Genomic DNA, 22,173 nt, shown 5'->3' with positions numbered 1-22,173 from the left:
ATGTAAAAAACATAAAACAATTAGAGTGTCATTTCCCCAAATTTGAAACCCTTATTCAAGGTTTCAAAGACCTCTCTGATGAGAGTAGGCTACCCGTCCTGTTGGGGGAGGACGCAGAGAGCTGTGGGTTGGCAGCACACTACATTGCTGCCTGCCATAAGATGAGGGACAGTGTCTGACCGACCTATCACATGTCCTCTACTGTATGCTTATTGTTATTGTTCAATGTATGGTTATTTTGACCGTTGGTTATTGTTGTTATTGTTGTCCTGTTGACAATTTTGATTCTCATCATCTTAATATTGTAAATATCCAAAGTAAGCTTTGGCAATATGTACATTGTTACGACATGCCAATAAAGCAGTTTGAATTGAATTGAGAAAGAGAGTGAGTAAGAGAGAGAGAGAGAGAGAGAGAGAGGGGGGGGGGGGGATGCTGGCTCAATCATTATCATGCTAGAACATGTTCAGCTCACCGGCCATCCTGGTTGTAAGTCTGCTCATGCCTTATGTGAGGAAGACCATGCCTACCCATAATACCACCATAACCAGAACCTCCTGCTTCAGCCACTGGACTCCACTCCAAGACCACCAGAAAACCAGGAAATAAATGGTTCTGCCACTCAAAAAGTACACTAATGAAGATTATACCAGATTTTCGGAGCCACTAAATTTGGTCCAGGGGCTATATGTATAACATGTCACAGAGTAAGAGTGCTGATCAGGATCAGGTTCCACCTGTCCATTTGATCTTATTCATTGTGAAACTGATCCTAGATCAGCACTCTGAGATGCCCAAGTCTAAGAGTACTAAGTGGATAGGTAGGCTGTCTCCTTCAGAGGAGTTATATATATTCTTTCTTTGATTCCATGCACACAGCATATTCCTAACTAAATTAACGTCCAAAAGACATTGATGAAATGCATCCGTAATATAACAGCTCAACGTAAAGATCTCCATTCCTTTCCCCTAATTAGTTGGATTTCAGCAGAGTGCATATGCTCTTAAGACGCCACAAAATGTTCACACGTCTGACACATGAAACAAAGGGCTCAGACAGGTCACTCCACCTCAACCTCAAATGAAATCCTCCTTAAACGCAGAGCGAAGTCAATGTAATGTATAGAGAACATGCAAATGCTTCCCTCTCTGATTTGAGACAAACCCATTTTCTAAGCACATTAGACATGGGCCTGTATTCATTAAGCAACCAAGAATAGGATCTAGGATCAGTTTTGACTTTAAATCACAATAAATAAGATGACATGGACAGCGGGAAGTTGGTCCTAGACTAGCACTTCTATTTCGAGACGCCTTGTGAATACGGACCATTGTTTTTAAGAGCAGGGTGATCAGAAGTGACCCTAGTGGCAGAGGAAGACTGACCATGTTTAGGAATGGCAGAGGAGCCGGATCCCCCCATAACCAGGCCTCCACGGCACGTCTCTTATCTCTTGAGGGATAATTACCATTCCCTTTGCCTTGATCTTGTTTGTTTAACTTGACACGGCGAAGAAAGGGCTGACATTGACCAGAATCCCCTGCATTAATGTGTCTCGTGTTCTGCATTCATCATTGTCACCGAGCAGGAGGAGCCTGGCAGTGTCAAGAGGAGAGGAGAGAGGGAGGGAGCACATCCACGTGTGTGCGCGTGTGCTTCACACTCTCTCTAACAGACACACATGTATGCACTTGCACATGTAAGCATGCACACACACATCTATTCAAACCATGAACTATTATAAGCTCTAGAAAACCCCCCAAAACATTTTTTAGAGTGGAAAGAAAATGTAATACACACAACAACAACAAAAATGGAGGTGGGATTTAAAATATTTTTGACACAAAAATAACCAGACAATAACCAGAAATTAATATACTCTACCTGCAAGAATTCATTAAATTCCACTTGTCCATTTTTATTGAGGTCGACTTCATTCAGAATTTCATGGAGGGTGTCTGCATCTATATAGACATTGATACTCTGAAACAAAGGAAACATAGTTTAGAACAGTCACCAGTAAACTGGTGCAGGTACTGAGTCCGCATCTCAAACACTAGAACTATGAACCACATGGGTTGCCGTCCCAAATGGCACCCTATACCCTGTATACTGCACTACTTTTGACCAGGGCCCCATAGAGCTCTGGTCAAAAGTAGTGCACTATATAGGGAATAGGGTGCCACTTGGGATGCAGGCGTGGTCTCATCAAGTCCCTTCAGCTACAGTAATATCCAGAGCGACACCTATCCAGTATATTCATATCGTCTCCGAGATGAGGCTTCTTATGAATATGTCACCCCGGTATTTGCTCCCTAGCAATGAAACACATTTCATTTCGATTGTGTTGACAGAAACTCCCACACATCCCCCACCGCCAACCCACAGCTCAATTAGTAGAGAGAGAGAGTGGTCTCTTGCAGAGGCCTGTCGCTAGCTGAATCTTTGTGTACAGCTAATCCATACACTTTCAATGGAATGGATGTGAATAGGTTGGGATTAATGACAGGCGCCTACTTTATATACTCCCTATAGTTATACCCCAGTGGGTTTCAAACCAAACACTACTGTTTTCCACTACACGTCATTCTAACAGCAGGAGCTGCTGCTACTGCTACTACTGCTGCTGCTACTACTGATACTACCTCTACTACTACTACTACTACTACTGCTGCTACTACTACTTCTACTACTGCTACTACTACTACTACTACTACTACTACTACTACTACTACTACTACTACTACTGCTGCTACTACTACTGCTGCTACTACTACTACAATTACTGCTGCTACTACTACTACGACTAGTGCCACTGCTACTACTACTTCTACTACTACTACTTCTGCTACTGCTACTACTGCTGCTGCTGCTGCTACTACTACTGATACTACCTCTACTACTACTACTGCTACTACTACTACTACTACTACTACTACTACTACTACTACTGCTGCTACTACTACTTCTACTACTGCTGCTACTACTACTTCTACTACTACTACAATTACTGCTGCTACTACTACTACGACTAGTGCCACTGCTACTACTACTACTACTTCTACTACTTCTGCCACTGCTACTACTACTGCTACTACTACTTCTACTACTACTACTGCCACTGCTACTGCTACTGCTACTCCTGCTGCTACTACTTATACTACTGCTACTACTACTACTGCTGCTACTACTACTACTACTGCTACTACCACTACTGCTACTACTACTACTGCTGCTACTTCTTCTACTACTACTGCTGCTACTACTACTACTACTGCTGCTACTTCTCTTGGTACTACTGCTACTACTGCTGCTACTGCTACTACTACTACTACAGCTGCTACTACTGCTGCTACTACTACTACTGCTGCTACTACTACTACTACTGCTACGACTTCTACTACTACTACTACTACCACCACTGCTGCTGCTGATACTACTACTTAACCGCTGCTACTACTACTGCTGCAACTACTACTACTGCTACTACTACTACTACTACTGCTACTACTGCTACTGCTACTGCTACTACTACTGCTACTACTACCACCACCACCACCTTCACAATGGCAATCAACATCTGAATATTCACTTGTGGACATCTCCGCGTGGCAAATGACATGTTTAACAAAATGAAATGATTTTGTTTCAATTCTCACCATTATACTATATAAGTACACCACTATAACGTTGATTGGATCTCTAGTTAAGTTGTTTTGGATCCAAAGAGTGGGATAAGGTTAAGAGCACATGAACACCACCTTATCACTACATGTTAAATGGCCTGAATTACACTTCAAACATCATTTGACAATGCTATGTCAACTCATACTTATAATTAGCCCAACAGCTCCTCATGCTCATGATCAGTTGGAGGGAGCGCTGCTGTCGTGTGACTGAGCAACGGAGTGTCATGGTTACTGAACTAAAAAAGGACCATCAGAGCAACGCTGTGTTGTGGAGCACCGTGGTTATATTAAAGCAGAGAAATCTGATACTCCTTCTACAGGCCTGACAAATGCACACTAATTGCACACACACACTCCAGTGGAGAGGACAAAGGGAAACGCCACATGAGACTGAGCATCATTCGTTACCTCTAATACCCGCTGAACATCCACGGTGGTGATGAAGCCCTTATTTTCTTTGTCAAACTTGTGGAACCTTTTCATATACCTGTTGACAGAAGAAAGGAAGTGGTGGGTGGCTGTTGGGTCGGTGCTAGGCTAGCTCTCTGAGACAGACAGGGGAGGAGAGGGGAGGGGAGGAGAAGGGAACAGTAGTGTGAAGTCTGTCTGTGTCTTTTTCAAATATATGTAAAAGTTTTATTTAGACAGATTGGAAGTTACAAAGGGGATACAAACGGGATAGTTGGAAGGGTCGACTCCGGGCTTGAACCCCGGTCTCCGGTGGGAAGTCACATTTGTGTTGGGAGCAGCACCAACACTCCGCGATGGTGAACACTCCGCGATGGCACCAGCCTGTCTGCCTTACCTGCCCACCTCAGCAGGCGTGAGGGTGATCTCGGAGGTGTCGGTCAGCTGCTCTGAGCGAGCCTTGTAGCCCATCTCATAATACAGGAACTGTTTGGCTGCAGATAGCTCCTCCTACAGGAATACACATAACAGATAGGTGAAGGCCCTGGCCGAGTCCTCAGAGCATGCGCAGACCAGCTGGCTGGTGTGTTTAAGGACATATTCAATCAATCCCTATCCCAGTCTGCTGTCCCCACATGCTTCAAGATAGCCACCATTGTTCCTGTACCCAAGAAAGCCAAGGTAACTGAACTAAATGACTGTCGCCCTGTCGCTCACTTCTGTCATCATGAAGTGCTTTGAGAGACTAGTCAGCTGATCATATCACCTCCACCCTACCTGTCACCCTAGACTCACTTTAACTTGCTTACCGCCCCAATAGGTCCACAGACAATGCAATCGCCATCACACTGCACACGGCCCTATCCCATCTGGACAAGAGGAATGCCTATGTAAGAATGCTGTTGACTACAGCTCTGCATTCGACACCAAAGTACCCTCCAAACTCATCAATAAGCTTGACTCCCTGGGTCTTGACGCTGTCCTATGCAACTGGGTCCTGGACTTCCTGACGGGCCACCCCCAGGTGGTGAAGGTAGGACACAACATCTCCACTCCAATGATCCTCAACACTGGGGCCCCACAAGGGTTCGTTCTCAGTCCCCTCCTATAATCCCTGTTCACCCACGACTGCATGGCCATGCACACCTCCAACTCAATCATCAAGTTTTCAGATGACACAACAGTGGTAGGCTTGCTTACCAACAACGACGAGACAGCCTACAGGGAGGAGGTGAGGGCCCTTGGAGTGTGGTGGTGTCAGGAAAATGACCTCTTACTCAATGTCAGCAAAATAAAATAGATGATCATGGACTTCAGGAAACAGCAAAGGGAGCACCCCCTATCCACATCGACAGGACAGCAGTGGAGAAGGTGGAAAGTTTTAAGTTCCTCAGTGTACATATCACAGACAAACTGAAATGGTCCACGCACACAGACAGTGTGGTAAAGAAGGCACAACAGTGCCTCTTCAACCTCAGGAGGCTGAAAAAATGTGTCTTGTCACCGAAAACCCTCACTACATCACCGCCTGGTACGGCAACTGCAGGAAGGCAAAAATAAAATAAAAGCCAAAAAATATCACCAAGGACAATAACCACCCGAGACACTGCCTGTTCACCCCGCTTCCATCCAGAAGGCGAGGTCAGTACAGGTGCATCAAAGCTGGGACAGAAAGATTGAAAAACAGCTTCTATCTCAAGGCCATCAGATTGTTAAACAGCCATCACTAGCACAGAGAGGAGGCTGCCTACATACAGACTTGATATCATTGGCCACTTTTTTTAAATGGAACACTAGTCACTTTACTTATCTCATATGTATATACTGTATATGTATACTGTATATGGTCCTGCCGTACATACAGTGCCTTGCGAAAGTATTCGGCCCCCTTGAACTTTGCGACCCTTTGCCACATTTCAGGCTTCAAACATAAAGATATAAAACTGTATTTTTTTGTGAAGAATCAACAACAAGTGGGACACAATCATGAAGTGGAATGACATTTATTGGATATTTCAAACTTTTTTAACAAATCAAAAACTGAAAAATTGGGCGTGCAAAATTATTCTTCCCCTTTACTTTCAGTGCAGCAAACTCTCTCCAGAAGTTCAGTGAGGATCTCTGAATGATCCAATGTTGACCTAAATGACTAATGATGATAAATACAATCCACCTGTGTGTAATCTAGTCTCCGTATAAATGCCCCTGCACTGTGATAGTCTCAGAGGTCCGTTAAAAGCGCAGAGAGCATCATGAAGAACAAGGAACACACCAGGCAGGTCCGAGATACTGTTGTGAAGAAGTTTAAAGCCGGATTTGGATGTGGCAAAAGGTCGCAAAGTTCAAGGGGGCCGAATACTTTCGCAAGGCACTGTACCTACACGTACGCTACGGTCACAAGACGCAGGCCTCCTTACTGTCCCTAGAATTTCTAAGCAAACAGCTGGAGGCAGGGCTTTCTCATATAGAGCTCCAGTTTTATGGAATGGGATGCCTACCCATGTGAGAGATGCAGACTCGGTCTCAACCTTTAAGTCTATTGAAGACTCATCTCTTCAGTAGGTCCTATGATTGAGTGTTGTCTGGCCCAGGAGTGTGAAGGTGAACGGAAAGGCTCTGGAGCAATGAACCGCCCTTGCTGTCTCTGCCTGGCCCGTTCCCCTCTCGCCACTGGGATTCTCTGCCTCTAACCCTATTACAGGGGCTGAGTCACTGGCTTACTGGTGCTCTTCAATGCCGTCCCTAAGGGGGGTTGTGTCACTTGAGTGGGTTGAGTCACTGACGTGATTTTCCCGTCGGGGTTGGTGCCCCCCCTTGTGATGTGCCGTGGCGGAGATCTTTGTGGGCTATACTCGGCCTTGTCTCAGGATGGAAAGTTGGTGGTTGAAGATATCCCTCTAGTGGTGTGGGGGCTGTGCTTGGCAAAGTGGGTGGGTTATATCCTGCCTGTTTGGCCTTGTCCGGGGGTATTGTGTCTCCCGACCCCCCCTGTCTCAGCCTCCAGTATTTATGCTGCAGTAGTTTATGTGTTGGGGGGCTAGGGTCAGTCTGTTATATCTGGAGTATTTCTCCTGTCTTATCCGGTGTCCTGTGTGAATTTAAATATGCTCTCTCTAATTCTCTCTCTCTTTCGTTCTCTCTTTCTCTCCTTTCTTTCTTTCTTTCTCTCGGAGGACCTGAGCACTAGGACCATGCCTCAGGACTACCTGGCCTGATGACTCCTTGCTGTCCCCAGTCCACCTGGCCGTGCTGCTGCTCCAGTTTCAACTGTTCTGCCTGCGGCTATGGAACCCTGACCTGTTCACCGGACGTGCTACCTGTCCCAGACCTGCTGTTTTCAACTCTAGGAGACAGCAGGAGCGGTAGAGACACACTGAATGATCGGCTATGAAAAGCCAATTGACATTTACTCCTGAGGTGCTGACCTGTTGCACCCTCTACAACCACCGTGATTATTATTATTTGACCCTGCTGGTCATCTATGAACATTTGAACATCTTGGCCATGTTCTGTTATAATCTCCACCCGGCACAGCCAGAAGAGGACTGGCCACCCCTCATAGCCTGGATTCTCTCTAGGTTTCTTCCTAGGCTCTGGCCTTTCTAGGGAGTTTTTCCTAGCCACCGTGCTTCTACAACTGCATTGCTTGCTGTTTGGGGTTTTAGGCTGGGCTTCTGTACAGCACTTTGAGATATCAGCTGATGTAAGAAGGGCTTTATAAATACATTTGATTTGATTTGTATACTATACTATCTATTCTGTAATATCCATTGTATTTTATCCGCTCTGTCACTGCTCATCCATATATTTTATATTTATATATTCTTATCCCAGTCCTTTACTAGATGGTGGGTATTAGGTTTTGTTGTGGAATTGTTAGATATTACCTGTTACATACTGCTGCACTGTCAGATCTAGAAGCAGAAGCATTTCACTACACTCGCAATAACATCTGCTCACCATGTGTATGTGACCAATCCGATTTGATTTGAAGGCCCATTGGAATACCAGACGTTCATCACAGCAACACTAGCACTACTTCCATTAGCACACATTGATCACATAGCAGACACTCAGACACCCACATACAAACATGTGGCCTGCAATCTACCACAAATGCTGTAGGTTAGTGGCTTTGTAAATACCTTCTCAACCTAAAAACTGTAAAAACAGGGGTCAGTTATCCATAGTGGTGAATTAATACGTTCACATTCAACACCAGTTTGCTTTGAATGTGACTTGTCATGGATTGGTAAAGGTGTTCTAAGGATTGCAGACAAGAATCACTCCATAACTGGGCTAAAGTTCAATGGTCCTACTGTAGAAGGAGAATTAGAGGAAGGGTGAGGCCCCATCTGAATTCATGAGAATCAAACTGTATCAAAGCTCTAGTTAGGCATTTCTCTATTAATAGTCCAATACAAACAAAACCTAGACTGGAATAGAAATATCAAAACAATACCTATTTAGGGGATACCCAAGCAGTAATTGGCTTTTGTTAGCTGCATATGATTACAGTGTGAATGTAGCAACAGCATAAAGCAAACCTCCATAATTAACCTATGGGAATGACCAAAGCCAATATATGGCTCTTAATAAAGACCAAACGTATCCCAAGTTAATGTGAGGTCGATCAAAATGCACGTGCGGGGATATCCGAGCGGGAAAATCAGTGACGGGATGGGAGAGAGATACTGGGAATGGTGCCAGTCAATAGGAATTTTCTTACATATCGATTGTATACTGTACACATGGGTTAAGGAAAGGTGTGGCGGTTTGAATGCAGTGATTTTGTCTGTGAAATAGGGTTGCAAAAGTCTAGTAACTTTCCCAAAATATCTATATTCTCCAGGAATCCCAGTTGGAAGATTTCTGGAATCTGAAGGAAATTAGAAGGAAATCCTACAACCTGGATTTCTGGAAAACCTGGGAATTTTCTGGAAACTTTCTGGAAGTTTGCAACCCTACTGTGAGAGAGTGGTGCAGCTCACCCTCTTCCTCTGCTCACTCCACGTCAGCTGTTTTCCCATGATGTCTACGATGCGTGGAAGGGCCTCCTCGGCCGCCTGCACGTTCAGGAAGCCCAGCCGCGTGCGCCTGGCAATCACATCAATGGCCGTGCACGCATACTCTTTAATGGCATACTGGACCTGGAAACAATATAATGCTTAGTCTACATTTCATGCACCTCTGGTCATTCACCTATTCACTCTTCTTTTAGCTCTGTTGATTAGGAGTTAAAGAGATCCTTCGGTACTTTTGTATTCTTTTTAGCAAGTAGTTCTGAAAGTAGCACTCGCTAGCCAAAAGTGGTCCCTGAAAATTGCGTAATGTGTCACATACTGTATGTGCAGATATGTGCACCACGTCACTGATATCTCTCTCTCGCTCTGCTGTGTCCACTGAGCCGTTGGGCCCACCCAGCAAACTCATTGGATAACGCTGGACAGGCCTCTTGCTAGCAGTCATTCAAATGAGAGGGGCTGAAGCTCATTGTCTAGAACTCGAATTGCTAGGGGACTGACCCAGGTGAGGGGAAATGTAGGAAAAATAGCGAGGCACAGCTTCAAGAAATCATTTGCTTTCAAACTAGGGATTTTGTGGCTCATTGAGGTAAAACAGTCATTCTGCTCATAGATTATGCATGTATGAACTACACACTCACACACCTAGCCCAAAGTGGGATGTTAAAAAAATACGCCAAAGTACCGGAGCATGTCTTTAACTACAGTAACTTCCTATGTTTCCCAGAATTTCCAGTTGGGAATTTTTGGGAAAGTGACTGGAATTTTGCAGTCCTGAATATAATGTACATACAAACCTCACTCTCAATGTAGGGGAATTCAGATACGAGGCGTTTGCCGACAATGGGCCATCGTTTGCCGGTGACATGGGCCATTTTGGCGACCTCGTAAGCCCTCCCTCCGTAGGAAGAGGCCAGATGTTGGGCCACCTGGACACCACACACATTTGCAATCCAGTTAAAATCCAAACAGAATGGGCCAATGTTCCCTGGGAAATCCATTGCACTTAAACAGCACCTTTTGATATGAGATCAATACGATGTATTAACAGTCGAGTCACTCATGGTGGAGATGGCTGCAGAGGAGACAGCATGCTTTGACTGTGATACATTATGTGCCAGAACTAAACAAAGAAGAAGTTATTTCAATTCAACCGGTTTGGTTACTTTTTTTCCACTAAAGGTCACACGCTGTCAAAAATATCAGCACATTGACCTTTTTAAACATTCCGGCAACATCAGGATCATAGATTAGGCTTTCTTCCCTATTCCGCGCTAACGAAGGGTTAAATCTCATTCACACTAAGTCACAGGGGGCCGCAACTCTCTCGGCTTGTCATTTGCAGGTCATTGTACAGTTCATTTGAAGTCTAACATGGCGTGGGACTGTCCTGGAGATGTGTCTGAGTGGTGCAGTGACAGAGAGAGTGCAAGCTGCACTGTTAATCCACTGTGCTAAAAGCACTGGTGTTCAATTCACTCATTGGCCAAGATGAACACATGTGGCTCATCATTGGGATGTCAGGGTACTGATGGCACAATCTTCATTTGACAGTAGCTTCCGGGATTATGTGGACTCATGTATCAAAGGAGCCATTCAATTCAGCTCTACAAATGACTATTCATTAGTATCCTCCTACAAATTGATGTCATACAATTATGGCAGACCATTACTTTAAAGTTGGCACCTCAATAAATCATTACAACTACCTAAAATGATTGTTAACTTTTTTTTAAATACCCAGGTTTTCCAGAAACCCTAGGTGGAGGATTCCGGACCTTCTGCTTATTCCTTCCTGATTTCGGGAATCTTCCAGCCAGGATTTCAGAAAAACCTGGGAATGTTGGGAATGATAACAGAATTTTGCAACTAGTAGTTGTGCCCACCTCCACCTCCAGCCCATAGTCCTGTACCAGGCGGATGTACATGGTAGGAGTCCAGTCTTTAGCTCCCTCTAGCATCAGGCCCACTGTCTTACTGGGGCCAGCAGAAAGGTTATGGGCCTTGACTGCAGCATCCAGGGTATCCTCCGCCATGGAGCGATATGTTGTCCATTTCCCACCTAGGCAAGGATTTAAAATGTGGTGTTATTATCACACTACTTGTAATAGACTTGTGTTCATATGGTGTTATTACCACACTATCTGTAATAGACTTGTGTTCATATGGTGTTATTACCACACAATCTGTAATAGACTTGTGCTAATATGGTGTTATTACCACACTATATGTAATAGACTTGTGTTAATATGGTGTTATTAACACACTATATGTAATAGACTTGTGCTAATATGGTGTTATTACCAGACTATATGTAATAAACTTGTGCTAATATGGTGTTATTACCACACTATATGTAATAGACTTGTGTTAATATGGTGTTATTACCACACTATATGTAATAGACTTGTGTTAATATGGTGTTATTACCACACTATCTGTAATAGACTTGTGCTAATATGGTGTTATTACCACACTATATGTAATAGACTTGTGTTAATATGGTGTTATTACCACACTATATGTAATAGACTTGTGTTAATATGGTGTTATTACCACACTATATGTAATAGACTTATGTTAATATGGTGTTATTACCACACTATATGTAATAGACTTGTGTTAATATGGTGTTATTACCACACAATATGTAATAGACTTGTGTTAATATGGTGTTATTACCACATTATATGTAATAGACTTGTGTTAATATGGTGTTATTACCACACTATCTGTAATAGACTTGTGCTAATATGGTGTTATTACCACACAATATGTAATAGACTTGTGTTAATATGGTGTTATTAACACACTATATGTAACAGACTTGTGCTAATATGGTGTTATTACCACACTATATGTAACAGACTTGTGCTAATATGGTGTTATTACCACACTATATGTAATAGACTTGTGCTAATATGGTGTTATTAACACACTATATGTAATAGACTTGTGCTAATATGGTGTTATTAACACACTATCTGTAATAGACTTGTTAGTGCTGCAATTCAAGTATAGGCCTATATTATCTCACACAGAGTAAGTTACATGTACAGCATGATTAGCATTGATAAAATGCAGTGAAACATTTGACTGTACAGACTAACCAGCGATGGTGACCAGTCCGCTGTCACTGATGTGGACAATATGATTCCTGCAGATTGACTGAGTGTCCTTGGAGTTGGGGTTTGTGACCAGCGGACGAATACCACTCCAGGCTGCCAAGACATCTCCTCTCCTCACTGCACAGGACAAAGAGTCCAGACAGAGTGAGACCACACACACACACACACACACACACACACACACACACACACACACACACACACATACACACACACACACACACACACACACACACACACACACACACACACACACACACACACACACACACACACACACACACACACACACACACACACACACACACACACACACACACACACACACACACACACACACACACACACACACACACACGTTAGGCTACACAAAGCAGGAGAAACACAAAGCTATGAGAGTGATGGACAGCCAGTGGAATCCTTGCACGCCTAAATAACACCTCCCTCCTCTACTGCTAGAAAATAAATGACTTCCAACTCATTCGCCACAACAGCCGCTCTCTCTTCCTATCGCAGTGACATATAAAGAATTAAATATTAATATGCTGTTGTGTATCGATTGAAAGAATAGCTGCCACCATAATGGGCTGGTTGATATTTCTGAATAAAACAATGACAAACTCGTTATCAAAGGGCATTTTTTAAACATTTATGACAGCTGAGTAGCTATGGGGCTGAAGGCCTCACATGGGCAGTAAAAGGGGAGCAGATAGAGACAAAGCTCATTTGTACGGCGGTGCAAAGTGAGAGCTATGCATGATAAACAACATCTCTGGTTGCAACCCAAATGGAATCCTGTTCCCTATTTAGTGCACTACTTTTGATCAGGTTCCATAGGGCTCTGGTCAAATCTAGTGCACAATATAGGGGAATAGGGAAACAGCCCGCTCGGTCTCCAACTCTGGCTGTATTCAACATAGGGGACCTGCTGGCTGCATTCAAGAGTTCACTGGCTCAGTCTGATTGACTTCAACTTTGTGGGTATATTTTCTAGTCCAGTATGGTGTCCATATTAGGACAGCCTCATACGTCTTGCTGAGATTGATTCATACCTAAAAACCATTCAACTCACACTGAAAACATATACATTTACCCTTCCTCAAAATGTATGGTTGTGAACAAAGGACATATTCTTCCACGCAGAAATGTGGGTTGTCTGGGATGTGAAGGATACAATATGAAAAAGAGTGCCATTTTTGGATTATAAGAGACAATATGAGTTGAACTGACGGGTCCTTTGTTGGGATGACTCATTATCAGGGAATGGAGGCCGTGTGGAAACATTCCACCATGCCGAGAGAGGGTGCATTCCAAATAGAAACCTATTCCCTATATAGTGCACTACTTTTGTCCAGAGCCCAATGGGCCCAAGTCCAAAGTAGAGCACTATATAGGGAATAGGGTGCCATTTGGGACATAATGGAGTCCAGTCCGTACTGCAGTAGAGGAACAAAGCAGGCCCAGTGCTTCAGCTGCAGCAACAGCAGGCCAGGGGTGTGCTACTGGTACGGTTCTGTTACAGTCAGACCCGGGTTCAAAACTATTTTAAATCTTTTAAACACTATTAGCAAATGATTTAGCCTGCTTGGAGTGCCAGATGGGCGGTATTTGCAGTTTTATGACTATTCTATTGGTTCCATTGTGCCAGGCAAGCTCAATCGAGCCCAGCTAAAGTATTTGAAATTATTTCAAATAGTAATTGAACCCAGGTTTGGTTCCAGTAGGGATCTGGAACTGTCTGCTGGGTGTCACTCAGAGGTTGGTGTGACTGTGAGAAGCCATGGAGACCACTTCCTTACGGGAAGGACTGGAGGAAGGACTGAGGAGACACTGCCTGTCCACTCCAGGCCACTATGTCTCCTCTGAGGTGTCACCGCCACATAATGTGACAAATCCCCCCTGGAAAGATCCTCCTCTTCTCCTTTCCTCTGCCGTTCAGAATTACTGGAGACTCCACGTCTGGAGCCCCAGCACGTCCACAGGCAAGGACGGAGAGATGATACGGAGGAGAAAAGTCCGCTCCCTCATGGCCTCCGGCTCCATCGCTTCACACTTGTGTGGTTTTTTTGTTCTCAGGCCATAGGGTCTTCTGCTCCGACTGTGACCACAGGACTTGGGGAGACAGGGTCTCGCCCAGACATACGCCACATGTCAGCCTGGCGGGCCGTCCAGAGCACAGAGCATGCTGGCTGCAGCATGGAGCTGCCCGGACGCTGGTCTGAGACCTGAGTCGCAGAGCCACCATGACACATAGTCCTCCTCCATACGCTCAATACAGACAGAGCTACTGTACTGTACAGGTGCCACCTCTCTACTGTCTCAACGTCTTGGTAGAAGGAAAGCTGGCAGCTAATGAGTAGGAAATGTGCAAAAACCTTTTGGGGTAAATCTTATGCTGGATATAGAAAGATGGAAAATAATGATGGAGAATGCAGTGCTTTGGCATTACTGTGCCATTAGATTGGCTGGCCAGGAGAGGATGTGGATGTAGACTAGAATCAAGCTAATCAATCAAATAATCTCGACAACCCCTTGTGCACTGAAAACAATTAGACCACTTCTCCAAAATCAATAGCACTGCATTCTGTTTAGACACCCAACGGTCCTTCATTTAATAAAGTCTCCCTGGGTTTTGATAAACCAGTCAATCGGCAAGGCCATCAGAGGCCCCAAATCGGAAAAACATATACAAAATACATAATAAGGGCTCCAGGAAGGTCTCATAAAAATCGCAAATCGAAAACAATATAATTTAATGTGGTATTGGTTATTTTTCACTTATTCATAACAAACCTCCCATGTGGAGGTATAGTGAGTAGAAAGCAGATAATCTATTTTGTCCTAAGTGTTTAGGGAAACAACAAGCAGCAGTGCATTATAGTCGACGGAAACAAAACAACTATGGACGAAATGAAATAGGGCTTCACAAAGTTCCGATAAGAAATCCTCAGAGTGTTGTTGGTTGATGTCTCCTGTTTCTCGACTGCAGGTCCCCATACATAATTAAAGCAGGAATTTGTATCTGTCTGCACTCTGTGGCCGCCTGATGAATTAATATCTGGCGGAAGTCCTACACTGTGCTACACTGCCATCACATTAGCCCATTTATATCAGTCAGCTGCTTGCTCCATCAGCTATTTGTAAATCTAGAGAGGGGGGGGGAATGCTGTGAGATTGTCGGACGTGTATTTATTATCATAAACGTCTGTTATGAATTAGGTATGATTGTAACATCATTATAGTGCCGTAAGTGTAAAAGTATAGCACACGAGTGATTCATGGCTTGTAAAGCAAATACCGTATGTGTTGACATTGCTACCTTTATAACTTTAGCATCATGGCCTTCCTGTCCATCACCCTATGGAGGATTGACTTGGGGGAAAAAATGCTGTATAGAATACAAGCATTTCACTGATATATCATTTTTACAAAACGATCCAGACTTCTGAAAGGACTGGGTATTCCAGTTATTATAAAGATATAACTTGCTATTTGAGTTATCATATAGATAACGCATATTGCATTATCAAAAGTTGGTAAAGAAATGTCAATTCATGATTATAGTAGAGATCTTCTACTCCTGCACTGTGAATCCCTCGGAGAAACCATAAGCAGGTCATTGCAGGTCATAGTCACCTTCGACATCGGGGCTGAGGTAGTTGCGGACCTCCGTGAGGATGAAGTTGATGTCCTCCTCCATGGGGATGGGGTGCGGTGTGATCTCCGTGGGCGTGTCCGTGGTCCCGGCGATGGTCATCTTCTCCCAGGGCAGGAAGAAGATGACGCGTCCGTCGCTGGTGGCTGGGTCCAGGAGCCCCATGTTGTCTGGACTGAAGGTAGGGTGCAGGGGTGTGGTGGAGGGGGTGTGGTGGAAGTAGAGTGGGGGAAGCAAACAAGAAGACTGCATTAACCTTTGGTCTGCTGGGGGTCGTGAGCGGGCCGACTGGGGGACACCCCATAATCAGGCTCCTGTCAACGGTCTTTCCAGGAGATTAATTCTGCTGGTTTCAATTCCAGCTACGCCACTGCTCCCGTATAGTTCCAGCGGCAGCATAGCACTCATATTGTCCTGTTTAAAACACATGCACACGGTACTGACTCAATTTAATACAGGAAACAGGGGAGGGGTAGAGGTGGCGGGGAAAAAGGGCGGGGGGGGGGGGGGACTTTTTGTTGCCCTGCAAACACAAATAACATGCATCAACATGAAAACCAGCACTCTTAGAAAAAAGGATTCCAAAATGGTTCTTCGGCTGTCCCCACAGGAGAACCATTTTTGGTCCCAGGTGGAACTCTTTTGGGTTCCATGTAGAACCCTATGTGTAAAAATGGTTCTTCAAAGTGTTCTCTTATTGGGACTTTTAGATTCTAGATATCACCTTTTTTCCTAAAAGTGTAGGCATTACAGGAAAGTCTGGTTGAGTAGGCCAACAGCTCTCTTCAAAAATCCATATTCATCTGGAGATAAACGGCATACAATGCCATCTGTTAGCTTGATTAAACTCATCTAAATGGCCTTTTCGACCTAACAGCGAGTGTGAAGAAACACAAAGAGACATGATTCCCCTGAACAGAACCCCTCAGCACCAAGCACTTGTTCTGAACCATCCATGCAAGAGCATCTTGTAACGTAAGAGTGCCTATGTTTTGTCCTGGCTGTCCCTGTCTCGTGGATCAGCCGATGGTGCTAATGAATTGATCAGCCAGGCGCTAATGATGCAGTGATGCAAAGGGGGGGGGGGTGACGTGACGGAAGGGGGCGTCGTTTGTTACCTGTAATAGCCCGGGATGACGATGTGCACCCCAGCACTGGGCTGACAGATGTTGGGGTTCTTCTGATCATCCATTTTCCGCAATGCATCGGTAAAAGGTCCCGTGGCATTGATAACACATTTGGCTCTGACATCAAATTCCTGCCCTATGAAAGAAAACAGCATCAATCACCAGGGGCCATTCATCTGTACCCAGTGACAACCGGGATTATTAATTTATCAGCCAACACCCCTTCCGTAATAGAGTGGCTCGCGTGTGTCCATGGGAGACTTCAGAAGACTGTAATTAATAGGAACCAGACATACCTAATTTCCCTCTCGCCTCTTTGTGTCAAAGTGCAGCCCAAGAGGCAGTGTGCGAGGGAGTGCTTTTAATGCGTACAGGGAAATGTATGCATCCCAAATGGCATGCCATTCCCTATTTACTGCACTACTACAGGGCCTATAGGGCGCTGATCAGAACAGGACCTATAGGGCGCTGATCAGAAGTAGTGCACCATGTAGGGATTAGGGTACCATTTGGGATGCAACCCATGTTTGTTAATGTGCTGCCTGGTGTTGACGAGCCTTTACAATGGGGCCCATATCAAACGTAGCACGATGATACTAAATGATCTGTTTTGACAACGACTTAAAAGAACGGACTACCCTCCTAATTTGACTTGTGACATCATGTCATAACGAAAGTAGCGAAAAGCTAAACTGAGCGACATAGAATTGACATTTTGTACGAATTTTCAAGCATATAATTGTAACACCTGACACATTCACATCGTAGAGAGAAACAGGAATAGTCAACTGAATTAGCGCCGAATAGTGATTCAAAATACTCTTACAAGCGCTTTACTTGTGAGGCCTCTCTGTCATACCAAAGAAAGTGAGCCGTTTCTTCTTCAGAAAGAAGGAAAGCACACATATCTTTCAAAACATCAGGGGGCAGTCATGTGTTGAGACCCTCAAATCTTGGTTATGTTTTATTCCTACAAAGCCACTGCTATGCGTGACATTTAAAAAGGTAAGTTAGGCCATTTGGAGTACGCTAATTCCATATTATATTGCTAGCAGATCGGAAGGAGCTCTCTACACCATAAAATGCTTATAAAATATTAAAGCCCCACATTAGATCTGCGATGACTATGTGCAAAATACCACTGATTAACAGGGCTACCTAACAGGCAGGCTCTGAGAGCTGACACCCTGTGGTGAGTGCTAGGGGGCAGGGAGGAAGGGCGGAAGCAGCAGCTTTGTAGCTGTAGTTTCACCTGTGATCACGTCCCTGCAGCGCGCTCCACAGACCCTCTCTTTGCCCATCTGAGGATCTACCCTCTTCAGTAGGTGCACCACTTCAGTGTAATTGGCTATGGCAGCCCCATACCTGGCAGCAGTGAGGGCGATGGCGAGGTTCATTCGAGCGTCGTTGTGTTGTCCTGCAGCGGGGGGACAGGACCAGGGGAGAGGATGTGAGTCACCCCCAGCCTGTGACTGGTGGTATGGAAGTGTGTCGGAACCGATATGTCACATCTGTCCCTGTCACTTTGCATCAGTGGGATGGCTGCTCTGGCCACACAAGGAGCAGACTTAAAGCCACAGTGGCCCTTTGGCCTGTGTGTGCTGTTCTTATGGAACCCCCACCACCCTGCACTGGGCTGGGGGGCTCCACAAGAACAACAGCGGGCTGGGCTCGGCAGGGCTGGTCAAAGTGTTAAACCTACCAAGTACGGAGGGTTGGGAATTGATTACCTGTTCTCTAATAACCCATGCTTATTTCTGTATACAGTACACACCACATGCATGAGTGTGTCGTCACTGCCTGCAAACATGAGGACACTAATTTAGTTACGTGGAACATGATCACTATAATATGTATACTTCATACACATTGTTCAGATTCAATACGCGGTCCAGTTAGGAAACACAGAGGACTATGTCAAGTGAGGACAAAATCTACTTACAACCAATCAATAATACTGCTCCTTTTCAAAATGGGTGCAAAATGTGGGGAAATGATCATCGAAAATAATTATTTGCAATGTCCCTGGTACATCAGCATCAGGAGCGGGATTCTGACAGTGACAGATCTACTTGTAAAGCAGAAGATCCCTCCGCAGAATCCTTTTAATGAAGAGAGGAATCTGGTATCAAGATTTATGGATTAATCCCTCGCTGGCTTGAGAATATACTCAGATCTATATTCAAGAGTCAGGAGGTCATAAGTTTTGTAATTTAAATGAAAGGGTCTAAAAGGTGACAAATGAACAAAGCCCGGTTTCATTAGGAAGGGATTCTTATGTACATCTTTGAAGATTTATCGCTGGAAAATCCTTTGGTTCAAAGTAGAGAAAAGAACAGAGATGATTAATCACTTTTAATGTTGGTGTCTTGGGCGACTTTCTTTCTATTTGTTATTGCCAGGCGAGGTTCAAGTCCTCATTGTTGGCCTTGAGGGGAGAGAATGTTGTTACTTTGCAGGAATGTTCTTTTGTGCCTTGATTTATTTGCGGTTTGAACGACCAGAGGCTAGGTAACTGGTAGGCTCTGCTGGTTAATGCTACCGCATGCTCCGAGACATTCCACCACTAAGAAAAATAAATTCATTAATTGGAAACAAAAAGTAAAACATGAGAAAACAACACATTTAAAGGCCACATTTTAGAATGAATTACATACAAGAGTATGCACCCTGCCATGATGTATTAGGAGGACCATAGAATCCACTTCCTCATCACTGTAGGCTGAATATGACCATTAGAGTGTATGGTTGGCGAACATGTGCTGTGCTGTGGGTGTACAGTCAGTGTGTCTGATCCTGGATGATTGTTGAGCCCCCTGCTGACCTCTAACCTCATGATCCACAGCTCTCCGCTATGAGCCTAGCTCCGCTGCCAGTCACACATTCGCATCGCCCAGATTACAGCTACATCCATCACAATGTTAAAATAATCCGATTACAGCTACACTTACCACAATGTTCAATGTGACTTAGTTCCAAGATTAGACAGATAACGTAACAAAGGATAATTACTGTCATATTTATAATAATGGGATTATAATCTGATAATGCTAATAATGATAATACATAATACAAATAATCTGAACATTAAAGCGCAGGCCATCAATAATGAGCATAGGGAGGGAGCTGAGTGTCATGTCTCCCTAGAGGAGAGACAGTTGAGTGGGAGCCTCGGCCTCCTCCCCTACAGCCCCGTACCTCCTCCTCCACTATAATCCGCGCCTCCTGGAGGTACAAAACTCACTGGAGTGAGAGGAACTCCATGGCTGGACAAAATGCTGCAAAATGACAGGGACAATAATGACATCATGTCTTCCAGTCATGAGAGAGAGAGATGCTTGGCTGGGCTGACTTGTCCAATTAAATTGTTGCAGGTACAGCGGGGGACGCAGTTATTATCCCAGACGCTTCTGCGAATGACTCCTCTGGCTAAAGGAGAGGAGGGCAACGAAGGGAGGGGAGATAAACACACACAAAGAGTCTGTATTTCCTAAAAAATGCATATGAAAATAATGAAGTGTAATAATTGTCATATATCACATTATTACAGCTATACTGTAATATTGCATAGGACATAGCAGCCTAGTGGTTAGAGCGTTGGGCCAGTAACCAAAAGGTTGCTGGATCGAATCCCCGAGCTGACAAGGTAAAAAAAAGAGGTCATTCTGCCCCTGAACAAGGCAGTTAACCCACTGTTCCCCGGTAGACCGTCATTGTAAATAAGAATTTGTTCTTAACTGATTTGCCTAGTTAAAAAAGATATATATATATATATACACATATAGATATAGATATATATATATATATATATATATATATATATATATATACACATTTAAATATATATAGTATTCACTGCCATCAACTTTGAAATGGATCCATTTCAGTTGGACTATTTTGATCTATAGCTCCTCATGTGTGTTGTTCCCCAATCAATTTGATCATTTTGGACTAAATTGTATGATCTAAGGCTAAGGCATGTCTACATGTTGAAACTATGTGAGCATGATGACTTGAAGAATCCCGAGGAGATAAACAGAAGCAGTCAAAACCCAATCCCACCTAAGGAATGTCAGCTTTTAAAATGTCATTGCCATAATTGTTACCGATTGAATAACAGAAGGGGGAAAAAAAATGTCTGTCAAACTAGCTTAAAAACACATACAATACAACGTAATATTTTCATCCAGGTCTTTACACCTTTTAAGTTTCAGTCATTTACCAAAATAGCATGATATTTAGAGAAGTGCTTAAAAAAAAAAAATGTAAAATTGTATTTTGACATTGAAGAAAACCAAACGGAGAAGTGATATTATAAAACAGAGCTAAATGATAGAGCTCCAGCATAACACCCTCTCTCCCACTTACTTCTGCTAAATGAGTAAGGCTGACAGATAGATCACTGCTCAGATCGCAGCCACATTCCCTTAGAAATATGTTGCCTTTTTTTGCAGTACATGGGAATCCACATATCCTCAAATGTTTAATGAGGTCTGACAGATAGCCTGGAGAAACCAAGTTGGGAGTTTGAGGCTACGTAGGAGACCTTGAGTAAACAGGACATGCTATGTACACCCCGGCTAACAATCAACATATGCTTTGTTTTTCTGATGCCAACACGCGGCACGGATAGCCGGAAGGAAAGATGGGTCCTGGGACTGGATGGAACCAACAAGGGATTGGCTACTGGCTATTTTCTGCTTAAAACCACGTTGTTTCTAATTTGTTTACGCTCACATAGCCAGCAATTACACTGCTGTGTACGCAAAAGGAGTTATTTCTATGAAGGAACATAAAAGGCAAAAGATTCAGGAGATAAAATAATAATTTACATTCTATGCAGGATTATAAACTGGGTGGTTCGAGCCCTGAATGCTGATTGGCTGAAAGCTGTGCTATATACCACGGTATGACAAAAACATACTTTTTACTGTTCTAATTACATTGGTAACCAGTTTCTAATAGCAATGAAACACCTTGGGGGTTTGTGGTATATGGCCAATGTACCATGGTTAATGGTTGTATCCAGGCACTCCTCGTTTCGTCCTGCTTAAGAACAGCCCTTATCCCTGGTATATTGGCAATATACCAAACCTCCTCGTGCTTTATTGCTTAATTATATCATATATGTTAATGACACA

At 43.9% G+C, this 22,173-nt stretch overlaps 1 protein-coding gene across 1 annotated transcript in view; it reads right to left on the bottom strand.

Annotated features, from left to right (window-relative positions):
• LOC135547160 (glycerol-3-phosphate dehydrogenase, mitochondrial-like) overlaps positions 1-22,173 on the bottom strand; it is a 41,516-nt gene that overhangs the window by 7,960 nt on the left and 11,383 nt on the right. Inside the window, exons 7-16 of the mRNA XM_064975882.1 lie at positions 18,285-18,449; positions 17,024-17,168; positions 15,887-16,080; positions 12,233-12,367; positions 11,009-11,184; positions 9,920-10,051; positions 9,090-9,248; positions 4,496-4,608; positions 4,099-4,177; positions 1,886-1,984 (exon numbers count right to left, since the gene is read on the bottom strand). Of these exons, the coding sequence (XP_064831954.1) occupies positions 1,886-1,984; positions 4,099-4,177; positions 4,496-4,608; positions 9,090-9,248; positions 9,920-10,051; positions 11,009-11,184; positions 12,233-12,367; positions 15,887-16,080; positions 17,024-17,168; positions 18,285-18,449 (1,397 nt within the window). The remainder of the gene's footprint in view (positions 1-1,885; positions 1,985-4,098; positions 4,178-4,495; positions 4,609-9,089; positions 9,249-9,919; positions 10,052-11,008; positions 11,185-12,232; positions 12,368-15,886; positions 16,081-17,023; positions 17,169-18,284; positions 18,450-22,173) is intronic.

The sequence above is a fragment of the Oncorhynchus masou genome, chromosome 10 (genome assembly GCF_036934945.1).
Source record: "Oncorhynchus masou masou isolate Uvic2021 chromosome 10, UVic_Omas_1.1, whole genome shotgun sequence".
NCBI lineage: Eukaryota > Metazoa > Chordata > Actinopteri > Salmoniformes > Salmonidae > Oncorhynchus > Oncorhynchus masou.
Note: the sequence above shows the minus strand (reverse complement) of the source record. Positions and strands in the feature narration are given on the sequence as shown.